The sequence below is a fragment of the Epinephelus moara genome, chromosome 3 (assembly GCF_006386435.1).
Source record: "Epinephelus moara isolate mb chromosome 3, YSFRI_EMoa_1.0, whole genome shotgun sequence".
Lineage (NCBI taxonomy): Eukaryota > Metazoa > Chordata > Actinopteri > Perciformes > Serranidae > Epinephelus > Epinephelus moara.
In genome coordinates, this window is record NC_065508.1 from 21,164,530 (window position 1) to 21,180,063 (window position 15,534).

The following is a 15,534-nucleotide window of genomic DNA, read 5'->3' on the forward strand; positions in this document are numbered from 1 at the left end:
GGCAAAGGAGAAGTGCTCACTAACACAGATTTAGACAGATTTGTGAACAATATTTGTGAGAAATGGTCTTTCGTGTGTATAGAAAATGTTTTAGATCTTTGAGTTCAGCTCATGAAAAATGAGAGCAAAAACAAAAGTGTTGCATTTATATTTTTGTTCAGTGTAAAAGAGCCTTCTCTATTATGTGACAAATACTGAGTCAGTTCTTATTTCTTAAGGTTTGTAGTGACATGTTTGTAATAAGGTATTATGATATAACCCACAAAGTTAGGTCACACATTTTATTGTGATCATACTGTAATTATCCACCTCTCGGTGCCTCCATTATACAATTATAAAATGTCAAACATCAGCATTTAATTAGCACACAATAGTGCAGTGCGTAATTGTGTGCCAGGACATGACTAATGGATGCGCCACAGGATGAAAAGCATTTATCAAATTAAGATCTAACAACCTGCTGAGGTGATTTGTTTTCGCCTTCTTTATTAAAACACCCCGAAACAAAAACTGCGAGCTACAAACACTGGATCCAAGATGTGTCAGAGTCTCTTTTTCCTCCCAGTTTTCTTTATGGAAATTTAAACAAAGTACAAGGAAGAAAACCACTAAACACATCTTAAGTCCTGCACTTGTTTTGGTAAAAAAAAAAAAAAAGAAAGCCCTAATATCGACTGTTCTGATTATCTTGGTGATCGAGATGTGAAATATACATTTACATGTCCAAGTTGCAAACTGTTTTGCTTTGGCAGAATGTAAATGTTGTTGTAAAGATTCAATGTTAGGATGCCACCCATTAATGTGTAGTATATAAACTCTGTATGTAGAACCACTGTTTGAGTGTAGACTGATGGGGACAGACCTGAAATGCTTTGCGTCCACTGGGAGAGGACACACAGGTGACTGAGTGCTGGTCAACAAGGTCCAGAGCCTGCAGCGCAGAGGGCCCGAAGACAAACTTCAGCCTAAAAGACATGAAAAGAAAATGTAGAAGGCAAGTTAGAGATGTAAAGACATCCACCACGTTTTATACTTTGGCATTCAAAAACCCTGAAAGTTATCAATAACTCATTAACAAATATCATTGTCTCTAACATCACAAATCATATTGCAATTGCAATATCAGTCAAATTAATCACAATTAGATATTTTTATAAAATCATTCAGTGCTATCACAAACAAAAAAATCAACACATCTGATTATAAATGTTTTTCACTGAGTGGGAAGGGGATGAAAATCTGTTATCTGAAAAGTACCTTAAGCTGTCAGACGGTGCAGTAAAAAGTGCAATATTTACATCTGAGATGTAGCGGAGGAGGAGAAAGTTGGCTAACACTTTACTTGACATTAAATTTGTTTGGGATGTCCTTATAATGACAACTCGACATTAACCAGGATGACATTACCAGAAGATGTCTTTATGTTAATGTCAAGTTGTCATTATAAGGACATCCCAAACAAATTTAATGTCAACTTGTCATCACAAAGACAGCTTCTGGTAATGTCACTTTAATTAATGTCACGTTGTCATAATAAAGACAACCCAAACAATGTCAACTTGTCATTACAAAAACCAAATGACACCTAATGACAGCAGTCATAAACGTTTATGACATGTACATAATGTTCATGACAGGTTCATGACAGTGTCATGTCATAGTTATGTAGATACCTTCAAGTAAAGTGTAACCGAAAGTTGTATAACATGGAGATACTCAAGCAAAGTATGAGAACTTCAAATTTGTTGTCTAGTGCCTGATTTGAAACTGGTTTGCACAAATAAGTGAGTTATTTATATAATTACATTTTATGATATACACACAGAAACTGCTGAGTAGAACTTATCAAGAAATTATCAAATTAGACCAATTTTCTATGATCACTCCAGGGTGTGTGAGCTTCTCATTAAGATAGCATGAGTTACTGTGCCCCCGCAGGCTGTGGACTTTTGGGGCTACTGTTGGTAGAAGAATCAGAATATCTGCGTCCTCTACAGTCACTTCTTTCATGTATGAATGTATGTTTTCACCTTGTGAGTCTGTGTGTGTGTCATCACAGCAAAATGTGGTCCTGGTGACACCTATTGTAGTGAGAGCTACCACAGAAGCAGCTCTGAGTATTTTATCAGGTGTTTGTGTCTGTGTGTGGAGTGCGGACAGATTGTGTGAATGCAATAATGTTACAACTGTGAAAGATGCAGTCACGAAACTTCGAAGATGGGTGTGGACCAAGCAAGGGGGCTGGACGTAGGAGAGTAGGAAGTAGGAAAGTTGCCATTTGCCCCCAAACTTTACGCCCCTAGCCAACATTCGCTTTAACCTTGCATTCATGTGGTGACAGAACAATCGGAAAAATTACTTCCCATCTGGAAAAATTCATGTGAACACCCCCTCAAATCATAACAACAACTAGGAGTTGCTGAGTTGACATCACATATTCAGTAAGATGGCGGATGAAATTAAATGTTCAGCTGATGGTAATTATTTATTAATTGACAAACTGCGTGTCAATTTTTTCTCACGTGTTATTTGTAATAATGTATAAGGTTGTAACTTTTAGTTACTGTCCACATAGAGTGACCTAGATTATTTAGAAAAAGTTATTCATTACCGTTAGCTAGGTAAAGTAATAGTTTAGTACTTTTAGGGGGTGTAAAATCACTTTGTAATATAAAGCTTCAAACTATTATCAATGTGTTGTTTAAATGCTTTGAGCAATAAAATACAACACATCTTGATAGCGTCCACGTTGAATCCACATTACGACTCAAAGCTCATGAACACGTAAGTTGGAATAATGACTTCCCAACTTGGGACATGGGATCATCCAAGGAGCACATGAATGCAGCATAATTTGCAGATTAGTGTATCACAGTTGGGCTGATCCCATCACAAGATGGTCTCTAGTTCAGTCTGAGCTTGAAATATCTACATGTGAAAATCATGCATCCACCGGAAAGTGGCTCAATCCCCTGATGTGGTTTTCCCTGACACATGTCTGTGTGTGTTGTGTCTCTAAATGTGTGAGCTGTGTAACTGACAGTTATGTTGCCTCTCATGCAGGAGTTCTTAGCATCTTATTCCTAGTCTTTTATCCTTCACTAAAATTCTACCAGTGTAGACGATAATATGACTGGTTTGAAATCAAAACATATACTAACTTAAATAACATTACTGTCTATATATTACAATAAGGCAAAAGGATGCAAAATATCACATAAGACAATCATATTAATGTTCAATGCAAGAAACTGACTCCACACTACATGTTACCTGCAATCATTAATGTGGACATCAGAATTTTTCCCACACAGGAGAGGTGAGACAAATACAAAAATAGAGTGAAAAACAGAGCATGATGAAGAGATTCCTGACAAACAGACAGGATGTGGCTGAGCTGACCCAGACAGTGAGCACCCCTTCACTATCAGTAATTCAAACCACTGTGCCAGGAAATGTCAGGACACACAGCAGCATCATGACACTGTGTGTCAGTGCTACGTCATTTAGACAAATCCAGACCTCCTCAGTGCGGTTTCTGCACCTCACACCCACTCAGTCAACCATGTGCAGAGATCTTTACTCAGATCACGACTCAGACAGGGGAGGATAACTATGGATAGCCTTAAAATCAAAAAAAGTTTAGTTACAGCAACATAAAGTCACTGGTGTTGGTGATAAACAGCGGTGGAAGGACTCAGATCTTAAGTAGTAATACTGTGTACTAGTGTTGCACGGTATACCGGTACTAAAATAGTACCGCGGTACTAGAGTATTCCAAACGGTACTATACTGCATTTGGAAAATACCGGTACTTTGAAATTGATTCAATTCATTAATTTAGTTAATTTATTTTACTCATTTATGCACACAAACGCCTTTCTTGTTCCTATTGGAGCACAGATTGCGCAAGTGGTGTGTATGACAACACCTGTATCAACATTCGCAGCTGGCGCACGTGAAAAAAGACAAGAGAAAGTCTGCCTCGCAAAGGGAGACAACACGAGACAACACAAACTTGGTGGAACATTTGAGTTACCAAACCGTGACGTCCGTACCGAGGTACTTACCGAACCATGATTTTTTTGGTACCGTTACACCCCTACTATTTATTGTTCTAAAGGTTTGTATCCAAAAGGACTTTTCCTTAGGAAAAGTACAGAAGAGTATCGAAAAGTATCGAAATTCATATTGGTATTGGTACCGAAACAAAGATTTTGGTATCGTGACAACACTACTGTGTACAAAATACAAGTAAAAGTCCTGCATTTAAAATATTACTTCAGTACAGAGGTAACATCAGCAAAATATACTTTGAGTATCAAAAGTAACTGTACTCATTAAGCAGAATGGCTCTTTTCACTGTATTATAATATTATATTCTTATGTTTTAGATATTTTCCCACAGCTGTCAATATGATGTCAGAAAGACACCGGACTCTTATGTCAGACAAATGTTCGATTTTCGTCAGAATTAAAATTGGGGTGACAGTATTTTACATTTCTAACAACATTAATGTCACATTGTGTGGACATTATTACTATGTTTGTCAGACACTGGGTTTCGTTTTCTATAGCTTACGACTAGATGTTGTTATTCTACATCAAGATGACATTGGCATGAGATGTTTGGAAGATACTGGAATTTGGTTACTTAACAGCACAACTTAAAACCAACAAAATATCAACTTCATCTGTAATCAGTTTTGTAGGTTAAATTGACGTTGACATTAGACATTATCCTGACATTGTATTTCGGCCACCCTCTCTATTCAGCCTGTGGCCGTGGCTCAGAGGTAGAGCGACTCCTCCACCAATTGGAAGATCAGCAGTTTGATCCCCGGCTCCTCCAGTCTGGATGTCGAAGTATCCTTGAGCACGATACTGAACAATGATGCCCATCAGTGTGTGTTAAAAACTGAGTAGCAGATGGCACCTTGTATGGTAACCTCGGCCACCTGTGTATGAATGTGTGTGTCAATGGGTGAATGTGACTCGTAGTGTAAAAAGCACTTTGAGTGGTCGATTGTGTGTAGATTGGTGGTAGTTGATAGTAGTGTAGTACAGCATTTATCATATGAGCATGTCGTGTGTGTTTTGTTTTTAATTTATTTCCATAATCTTGTTAGGGGGGTCGCAAGGGTGCAGGAGCCTATCCCAGCTGACATTGGGCAAGAGACGGGTACACCCTGGACGGGTCGCCAGACTATAGAGACAGATAACCATTCACACTCACAGCCAATTTAGAGTCCCCAGTTAACCTAACCTGCATGTCTGTGGACTGTGGGAGGAGAAAGCCTACGCTGACCCGAGGAGAACATGCAAGCACAGAAGGGCTCCCCCACCCCAACCAGGAACCCTCTTGCTGTGAGCCAACAATGCTAACCACTGCTCCACCATGCCACCGTAAAAAAGTAAATAGTACTCATCAGACAAATGCAGTAAGAGGTACATTTACTTATGAGATGTGATGGAGTAAAAGTATAAAGTTGTATAAAATGGAAATACTCAAATAAATTACAAATACTGCAAATCTGTATTTAGGTACAGTACTTGGTAAATGTACTTAGTTACATTCCACCACTAGGGAGAAATACCTGTGATGAAAGTGAAAGGGTAATGGGAAGAAGACTGATACTTACGCAATAAGCAGGTCATCAGGAACTGCAAAAAAAAAAAAGATAGAGAAATAACTTCTTTAAACTTTTATGTATTGTTTTTAAACCAAAACATAAGTTCCACAGATGTAATCGTGATGACACTTGATCAGTTTTTAATTAGTATTTGGAATCTGTTTAAAGGGTGTAAACCACTGGTCAAATACATTGTTCTGCTGGAAACCTTTGGTTCTGGCATTTATGTGGATACCATGAATAACATGTTCCACCCACTCAAACACCGTTGCAGACCAAGAACCCTCCCTCATGGCAACAGTACTTCCCAATGGCAGTGGCCCCCCCGCAGGATAATGGCCTCCAAATTCCCTAGATCCCATTTGAGCATTTGTGGCACGTGCCAGTAACCCACCTCACAACCCACTGGACTAAATGGATCTGCTGCCAACGCACTGGTGCCAGACACCGCAGGACACTCCCAGAGATCCTGTGTCCATGCCTTGACGGGTCAGAGCCAAGTCCGATCCAAGGAGGCCCCACCTTGGATTAGGGGTACATCTGGGGTACTGGCACATCACAAGAATCCTTGAGCAGATTGGGACCTGGGGAATTTATAAGCCAGGTCGACACCTTGAGCTTTTTGTCACGCTCCACAGGCCATTTGTAAACAGTTTTTGTAGTAGGTCGACACCTTGAGCTTTTTGTCACGCTCCACAGGCCATTTGTAAACAGTTTTTGTAGTGTGGCATGGTGCATTATCCTGCTGGGGGGCCACTGCCATTGGGGAGTACTGTTGCCATGAGGGGGGGGTACTTGGTCTGCAACGGTGTTTGAGTGGGTGGAAAATGTCAGGTGGTATCCACATGAATGCCAGAACCAAAGGTTTCCCAGCAGAACAATGCATTGGAACAAAATAAATAAATAAAGTCAGCTGTTGAGATGGCGTTGGGTTCGTCACTGCCTTGGAGTGTCAAGTATTCAAAGTTCTTGGGCATGACTCCAGTATACAAATTAAACCAGTTCTGTCTGAATAAAGCGTCTGTGTTCTGTGGCTAAAAAAAAGCTTGTACAGGAAAACTAGTGATTGACTGATAGTAATAAAAGTCCACTGAGGCGTATCGAGCAATATTGGGATGTAGGGCTTGGCCGGCGGTAATCCTTTATGGACAATACACACGAAACCTTGTTGTGGGATTTTTGTGGCATGTCATTCCAAAGTTTTATGTCCTGTCGGATAACAACTGATCAGAGACAACTTTGTTAGATGACATCTGTTGATTTGAGCAGCTGGTTATGACGATGGGTTACTGATACATGAATTGTCTCATCAGGTCAACGTTGTTTACAATACTAATAGTAGCTTTTTTTCGTGGCAACTATAAATGTTGGCTCAGTTCGAGCATCCCTGTGAGCCAGCATGCACGATGCAGAGCGGTTCTCTCAGCACAGGTGTGAATAATAAAATCTCTGATGGATGAATTCCATTTAGCTGCTTCTGTTTTGGAGCCATAGCCGACTGGGACACACGAACAGAACCACTGTTGAAATTATTAGTACCACGTGACGTGAGCTTTTCAAACTGACAAAATATCTGCCGTGACAAAAAGGTATTTCTTTTCAGGTGTGTAAACCTACAATGGTCACATATAGTAATAGAAATGTGCTGCTGTCCAGAGAGAAGACTATGAACTTGAGGTAGAAGGGTCAATCCTGTTATGCAGCAACATTTTGGCCTCATAACGTTTGAGGAAAGAAAGATGGATTGTTCATGTTATTGCAATATATAAAAATGGTGACATATTTAACTGGCAGAAAAACATATTGTCCAATCTCAGGCACTCAAACAATAGGGTGGACTGGTTTATAGTGTATGGTGATTATATACAGTGATTCTTATACACATAAACTGAACTTTTATAACTATATCAAATATGTTTTTGAATTTATTTATTTTTTGGGGCTGACTTTCTTTATAATTTAGTCTATAAGCGGGAAACTTTAAGAGTGTGACAAATATATTGACATTAGAGCTGCAACAATGAATAATCAACTAGTTATCAACTATAAAATTGATCTCCAATTAATGTGATAATCAATTAATCAGTGTGAATATTTTTTTAAGGAAGAAAAAGTAAAAATGCTCTGATTCCAGCTTCTTAAATGTGAATATTCTTTGGTTTCTTTACTCCTCTATGACAGTAAACTTAATATCTTTGGGCTGTGGACTAAATAGGTCATTTTGAAGCATCATATTGGGCTTTGCTGTTTGCTGACATTGTATAGACCAAATAACTAATCGACTAACTGAGAAAATAATAGACAGATTAATGGACAATTAAAATCGTTAGTTGCAGCCCTAACTGACATAGCAAAACATGGAAGAAAAGACATGAGTTAAAGTTTATGCTCACCCTGCTTTATTTAAAAAAAAAAAAAAAATCTTTAGTATTTTTTATTTGGAGGGTGAGAAACTACCAACTTACATGGTAGGAAATTACTTTAGGGTCACACAGAAGCTGATAAAATTGCAAAAAAATAAAATAAAATTATATGTAATATATATATATAAATTATATATATACACACACACACACACACACACACACACACACACATATATATAATTAAATTAATTAAATAAAATTTTTAAAAATTAAAATAAATTAATACTGTTATTACTTATATAGAGAGTTTAACATAGCCTATAAAATAATTGACGTATATTTTGAGTAATGTAATGTCCAATAAAGTATTTTAAATGCGCATTATTCGTTTTTTGTGTTATAAAAATAGACCTTAGTTCGTAAGTCAAGCCATTTGATATAAATATTAATAAACACGAATATACATTTCAAAGAAAATATAAAGAAGTAATTCATGGGTAGAGAAATGTTGCTGCGTTTAACAGGAGTGACCCGGAAATGTGTTACAACGGCGCCACCTACAGTCCAAACATTAAACTACGTCGTCGTTAAAAGCTTTAACAAAACTTAACAAATGTTACATTAACGTAACAGTACAGCAAAGTAATGTTAGTTACGTTTTACGATGGAATATAAACTATTCCGTCATAACAAACAGCGAGTTAACGTCAAGTTTGCTCAGAACAAACACTCTGCTACATTAGCTAGTCAATGCTAACGCTACTTTCATATCAAAACTGTTCATGGGTCGATAATCCTGTTTATCTCCTTCCTTTACCACCCTCTTCTTACTTTGGGAAGTCTCCTGATAGGTTTTTTGTATGTCTCGTAAAAGTTGTTCAGCTACTGCAGGTAAAAAAGACCGCATTTTTAGACCGTTTTGTTTCAGGAAGTAATTGACTCCGATAGCCAATGAGATGCAAGCACAATACTACGACTTCCGGCTCTAACGTTTGCTTCCCCTTCAAAGTAAAAGGCCTGGCATAACTCGTTACTGATACCACGGAGTCACTTTACTCATCTTCTTCAGTGTTTTGGTGTATCTAGAAGAAACACAAATATAGAATGAAATTAAAATACAATATATATTTTCTAATTGTTAAAAATATGTACCATGTAACTGCTTCAAATGAAAGATTAAAGCAGGGATGTGCAAATATATATTCTAGGGGATGTGCAAAGATTCACAGTGTAAAGATTAAAAAGCGTTTGTACAGAGAGTGGTCCAAAAAGATGTGTGGTAATGTAATGTTCATGGACAAATGTAAAGAATGTTATGTGCCTTTATGTTTGGTGCATGCAATAAAAAGATTAAGACAAAATAAAAACAAAGGCAAAGTACTAAAAAAGTCAAGAGGATACATGTAAAACAGAAAAGTTACGATAGAAATATATATATATATATATATATATATATTAAAAATACTGTACAAAATACTGTAACAAAAACATGCAATATAACTGTTTTTAGACTGAGAGAGCTGAATAGTTTTGTGCAGGAAATGCACAAACATTGATCAAGGGATGTGTAAAAGTTGGACCACAGCTTCCTGCCAGAGGAGAATGTTTCACATCCCCCCAGGACTTCACCTGCAAAATGTCAACCACATTAATACGTACTGACCAGGAAGAGACTCAAAATGACCACAAAGAGACATAAATAGACCACAAAGAGATGCAAAGGACCTGCAGAGACAAAAACGTGCAAAAACGACACAAAGTCCTTCCTTACTACCAGGAATCAGTCACCTTCTCTGCAGAATGAATGACTTGCTGCAGTCTGCCCTTGTCCTTGCCAGTGGCAGCAGCGAATCAGATGGTGATGGAGAGGATGAGGATGTAATGTGCTACCTATACCATAGCTTTCAGGGGAGCTCACTTTCTTTTTGTCTTTTCTGTGTGGGTCTCAAAGAGAGGACTGACTCTTGCTGCCAAGAAATATTCATAGCTGCAATCACATCTGATGTATTATAAGCAGTTAATGACCATAATAAGAAAAAAAGAAATGCCCAGAAGTAATAGCACACTGTCAATATTTTGGAGACCCACCAAATTTTCATAAAACATGTTTTCAGGGGAGCTCATGTCTTATCAAGAGGAGCCAAGCTCCCCCTGGCTCACCTTGTTTGCACCCTGTGAGGATGGACTCAATGATGGCAGTTAAGAGGTGCACCATCAGTGTCTTTGGCAGTTAAAGCCTCTTCAGGTGTTGCAGGAAGTACGTCCTCTGCTGTGCTTTCTTAATGAGAACATTGAGATATGTCTATGTATGTCTATGTAAAAGACAAGTCCCAGATGGATGTATATATATATATATATATATACATGCCAACTTACTGCTCCATCTGACTTAATGCCAACATATACTTGGTTTAAATCTAAAACTAATTTAATTCACTGATAATATATGTTATTCGTCCCCTGGGAAAAATCAGCTTTTCGTTGTGTTATTTTTCTGGATGTACACACACAGGCTCATGCATCAAATCTGGGAGGATGTCAGAATGATGAGTCGCCGCAGCACAGCCAAATGAGCAGTAAGGGGTTTGCTGCCTTGCGAGGTTCCCAAGCCAAGTTCCTACAGACTGAGCCACTGCTGCCCTAAATGTTGCCCTGTAAGGCACCAGTTTGGGGACTTTCCAGTGAGGTTATTATTCATTGAAGGTGATGACGTTAAAGCTAAAGGTGTCAGGGGACGAGAGGCAGAGGGGCATACAGTGGATCATTTTCACAACAGACATTTTGACACATCATAGAGGCAAAAATGTGATCAGGTTTTGGACATTGAACACTTTTGTGTTGGGATCGGCTGCAGACTGACTTGGTAGAGATGGCCGCCATCTTGTTTTTACATGGATTAATGTATTGTGGTCTTACAACCACTAGATGGCACAAAAAATGTCCACGAACGAGGACAACAGGTCTCAGTTAAGTAGAATAAAGTATAAGGTCAAGTAAACCCAAAACATGATGTCCTCATATGAGGACACAGGGTCTCAGGAGGATATTGTGTGGGAAACTACCTGAAAGCCAACTTTAAAAAAGTATACGTCCAATCAGCAAAGTCAGTAACAACTATGAGATGTCAAAATGTCTGCTGTGAAACAGACCGATACAAGAGGCCTGGCACTGGCTCACCTAAATGGAAAGCACCCAGATGTCTGCTGTGAGAGAGCTCTATTGTTGTGCATCAACTTTCACTATGACTATGAGTCAGTCGTTTCCAGACAAAAAGGCTTCTGACACTATGACTACATCATTGACTTCACTGCAGGAAGCTTCTTTAGCCCCTCAGGAACAGAATGAGCGAAGACAATAATCACCATCATCTTCATTTGGCACACAGAATGTGCAGCGACAGACTGATTTTAAGTTTACTGATCCTGCACACTGCGAACGTTCGCAACACTAACGTTTCGGTTCTCCTGGACCCTCGTCAAGAGTGTTCAAAGCCATTATTCCCAACACTGAGCTTAAATTGAAACTGTTTCACCATTTATGAAAGCTGCAAGGCAATGTGTTCATTCATAAGATCAACATTTTTTGTAAATAATCTTGTAAATAGCCTTTATTGTGAGAGGAGCTTGAGTTTTCTTGTTTTTTTCCCCCATGTTTTTCTTGTTCACTTGGTCTAGGCTGTTGTCAATTATTGAGAAACACCCTTACACCTGTGCACACTGGTGAAATGGTGTGTGTGTTTGACTGATGATTTTACAACAGGGGTGGTGTATCACATGTGCTTGTAATATACATTTAGTATAATTGACGGCTATTTAGCTGAAGGCCTTTATGTGTACATGTTTGTAAGTATGGTCTTTTCCTTTATGTACCTTTTCTATATATAGCCTTGATATGCTATTGGGAGTATGTACTTCTTATATTATGTATTTTCTTACTACTATTTGATGTTGACTGTTTGTAACAGGTGTGGTATGTCATGTGTGCTTGTATATCCATCATTGGTATTTAATATTGCTCAATCCTAATCTCCACACTCACAGACTTAAACGCACATTCTTGCAAAGTGTGTGAGGACTTAGGGCTGTCTTACTGTCAGATCATCAAGTGCACGACGGCTCGCCCGCAGACGTTTGGAGCCCTTTGTACACACTTTCCGCCAAGCTGCATTTCGGCAGACTTTGTCTGAGGGAATTACCCACAATTCAAAGTGTTGTGAAAATGAAACACATGGGTGCTCAGGGTATATTACCTTTCATCCACTTTGTGAGCAAGAGCCTGTAAGACAAAGCTCAGGGACTGACCCCTGGAGTGCCTTGGCTGTGAAGAAGGTAAATTAGAATTTAAAAATCCTGTCCCATTCCTATTTACACAATATTTTGCCCTTGCAGTTTCTTGCACTCAAACATTTGCCAGGTGACGTCAGCGAAGTCCCTAAGGGTTCAGGGCCGAAGACTTCAGGAGGGACATTGGGATCTGGGCCTCAGAGCTCATCGCACTGGGATGTGTGTGTCTTATTTGTCGTTTCCATCTGGGTTTAAAGGTTAACCTGAGCACAGTAGAAATGAGGATGCAGCAAAACCAATTTAACTGCTCCTTTTTATATATAATTTGTTTTCTATACACCACAAGTTGCAATTGCTGAAACCATAAATTTGAAAATTTCTATTGCATCTTCACAAATAAAAATGAGCCTGAAGAGCTTCTGTAAAACTTAGCAGAGGACAATTATGACCATCACACACCTACCAAAAATAAAACCACAGTAGTCAATAAATCGACGGCACACCTGTTAAGAAGCGACACATTTTCAATTGTGGAGAACTGATCCACTTTATTTGATTGGTCTGAACTCTTGTAATAGCCTACTAAGAGACATTGTGCGATACAAACATTGCATTTCAACATCATAGGATACACGGGTTTTCAAGTCAAAAATAAAGTCACCACTGTGTGTGTGTGTATGTGTGTGTGTTTGATAGAGAGCTGAAAAGATGCTCCAATTCTTTTTCGGCTTCATGTCGGATTTCTTTAAGATTCAAGTTTGTAAACTTTTTTTTTTTTTTTTTTTTTTTTTGTCATTGCCTTTGTAAACACATAACATCCCGTCCAAGACGGGATGAATAACGAAGATGTTGAAAATGACAGAAAATAAAAATGTGCTATGACAAAATGATTCAAAATCAAAAACGAAAGGAGGAAAGTTCAGAGCAGATGGATTTTGTTAACTGAGCAAAGTGAAAGCCAGAATATGTTTGTTTTTTCACATACTTGCAAAGGAACGTTACTGCCATTTATGAAGTTGACCTATAATAATTCATATTCAAAGCCTGTTGATTGACACAATGAAAGCAGAGATTAAGTGGTCATGGTTTTGAATCACCATGACAGCAAACTCCTAAAACATTTAACTGTACCAAACACTTAAAACTGTAACTGTGATGCAAAGAGTCACACTACAAAAAAAAAAAAAAAAAAAAAAAAAAAAGATGTACCAGCTACAAGAAAAGACAGGAAGTCAAAACATCCAGATTTCTGTGAGTGGTGGGAAAAAGTTAAAGCACATCTTAGTATACTCCTGTGCTGGAGGTTGAATAAGTTACACAGCAGGTAGTATGCTTTTTTTTTGTCAAAAGCTACAAAGCAAAAAAAGTGCAACAATGGTGCAGACCATTCTTTATGTTTGGTTAGTTTTGTCTTTTGTGTAATGGAAAGACAATTTACAGAGTTCAGATTTTTGTCAGGACAGTATCAAAAAAAAAATGAAAAAAGAAGAGGGACTAAAGAAACAAATACAAACATCAAACACCAACGTATATCTCTGAGAAAATTAGTTAAAGCTGCCTTTCTTTCTCAAGTCACAAGGCATGGCAAAACCTGACATACTATATATTTTTTTTACCATGACAACATTGCAGAGCAGATCATTCTGGACAGGTTGGAAACTGCAGAGAGACACAGCTACATGTGACACACCATGGTCAGCTCTATTGAAAAAAAACAAAACAAAAAAATAAAACATTGGCTCACTTTCATAATTCAGACGGGGTCCAGGAGTAGTCATAAGGATATCTTTTTCTGGCAAGCTTATATCAGACTTTCTGCTATGACACCAGTGTTCTCAACTTGTTTTGAAGACATTTCTTCGTCTTGAACGGGGTGAGAAGTTACCTCTACCGACTGATAGTTACAATCCATGCATCACCTCCACTGTGTGGCGAAGACAGGCATCAAATATCACTGCTGTTTGAAATGTTTCATCCTCGAATGTCCACGATGTTCAGGCTCTGGTGGTGCTTGGTGGATGGTGCGCAGGTGGGTGGGTGGGTGGGTGGGGGGGGGGAGTGGGTGGCACGATCTCTGTGCTCCACTCACCTGGTCAAGTACAAACCAAAAAGGTCCAGTCTCTCTCAGCGTCGCTGTGGTAAAAATATTTGAGTGGGTGTCAGGTCACGTGTGGGGGTCAGGTGGGGTGATCTGGGAGAGACCAACTGCGATACTAAAGATTACACCCCGACTCTTCCCATTTAAAGTGGATCAATTTAAAAGCGACATTAAAATAAGAAATAATCAAGTTAAGAAAAACACTGCAAAAGGTTACTCTATTTACATACAATGATTTTCTTAAAGACAAGGTATATCTTTACAGAAATCAAAAAAAAAAAAAAAATCAGAAATAGTCTCTTATGTCGTTTCTTTTTACATATGAAGTTCTTCATCTTTACTATAGCTCATGTCGTCCCCTCCGTTGAGTTTTATTTCCCCAACAGGCTGGGTGAGTGCTTCCAGACCAAAGCCAGTCTCGTTCTGGAGAGCCCTGCCTGTCACAGGCTGCTGCTTGTACTCTCAGCTCACAGCCAGGGGGCGCCATAGCACCGAGAAAACAAAAAGAAAAAAAGGACACCACCCCAATCTACTCGACGCACTCGCCAGTGAGCGAGGATAGTTCTGGGAGAGGGGGGTGGAAAGACTCAGCGCAGGCCTCTTTTCTGGTGATGTAGCACGCAGGGCTCAGTCGTCGCTGTCAGACAGGGTCTCGTATTGCTCTGACAGCAGGGACTGCCACACGCGCGGGGCTCCAGCTGGAGGCTGCTGCTGTTGCTGCTGCTGCTGCTGCTGCTGCTGGCTCTGTATGGAGGGGGAAGCTATGGAGGTGGGTGGCGTGTTGCTCAGTATGCGCATGGTCAGAGGGTTGTAAGGGAACTGCATGGATCCTGGACAGAGAAGGAGAAGAAAAAGTGAAAATATTAGTTTTCTTCAGGTAGTTCTGTCTTTGACTTTACCAGGAGACAGTTTTTGGAGACACCAGGGGTGTAACGGTACACAAAGGCACGGTTCAATGCGAGTTCAACACAGCAGGGTGAAAAGAAAAGCACAGCAGAAAAGATACCTAGATAGCAAAGACAATCCTTATGATGTGACCTCAACATTTTGTTTTGCTCCCTGTATCAGTTTGGCCTTGGTGCCGCCCCAAACACTTTCCAGAAACTAAAATCAAGACCAGTAAGGGATTCACATCGTAGTTGACAACGTAAGCA

General features: G+C 39.2%; 2 protein-coding genes across 6 annotated transcripts in view; both read right to left on the reverse strand.

Annotated features, from left to right (window-relative positions):
• The window catches only part of zswim7 (zinc finger, SWIM-type containing 7), a 46,931-nt gene extending 37,992 nt beyond the window's left edge, over nucleotides 1-8,939 (reverse strand). Inside the window, exons 1-3 of one of the 2 annotated variants that reach the window (XM_050040238.1) lie at nucleotides 8,831-8,939; nucleotides 5,643-5,664; nucleotides 863-965 (exon numbers count right to left, since the gene is read on the reverse strand). In XM_050040238.1, the coding sequence (XP_049896195.1) occupies nucleotides 863-965; nucleotides 5,643-5,664; nucleotides 8,831-8,906 (201 nt within the window). In that variant the 5' untranslated portion in view covers nucleotides 8,907-8,939. The remainder of the gene's footprint in view (nucleotides 1-862; nucleotides 966-5,642; nucleotides 5,665-8,830) is intronic. The other variant, XM_050040239.1, reaches the window with a different exon arrangement.
• Nucleotides 8,940-13,039: 4,100 nt separating this feature from the next.
• Nucleotides 13,040-15,534, reverse strand: part of ncor1 (nuclear receptor corepressor 1) — an 82,499-nt gene continuing 80,004 nt past the window's right edge. For all 4 annotated transcript variants that reach the window (XM_050039583.1, XM_050039577.1, XM_050039574.1 and 1 more), the window contains one exon: nucleotides 13,040-15,210. In XM_050039583.1, coding sequence (XP_049895540.1) covers nucleotides 15,008-15,210 — 203 coding nt within the window. In that variant the 3' untranslated portion in view covers nucleotides 13,040-15,007. The remainder of the gene's footprint in view (nucleotides 15,211-15,534) is intronic.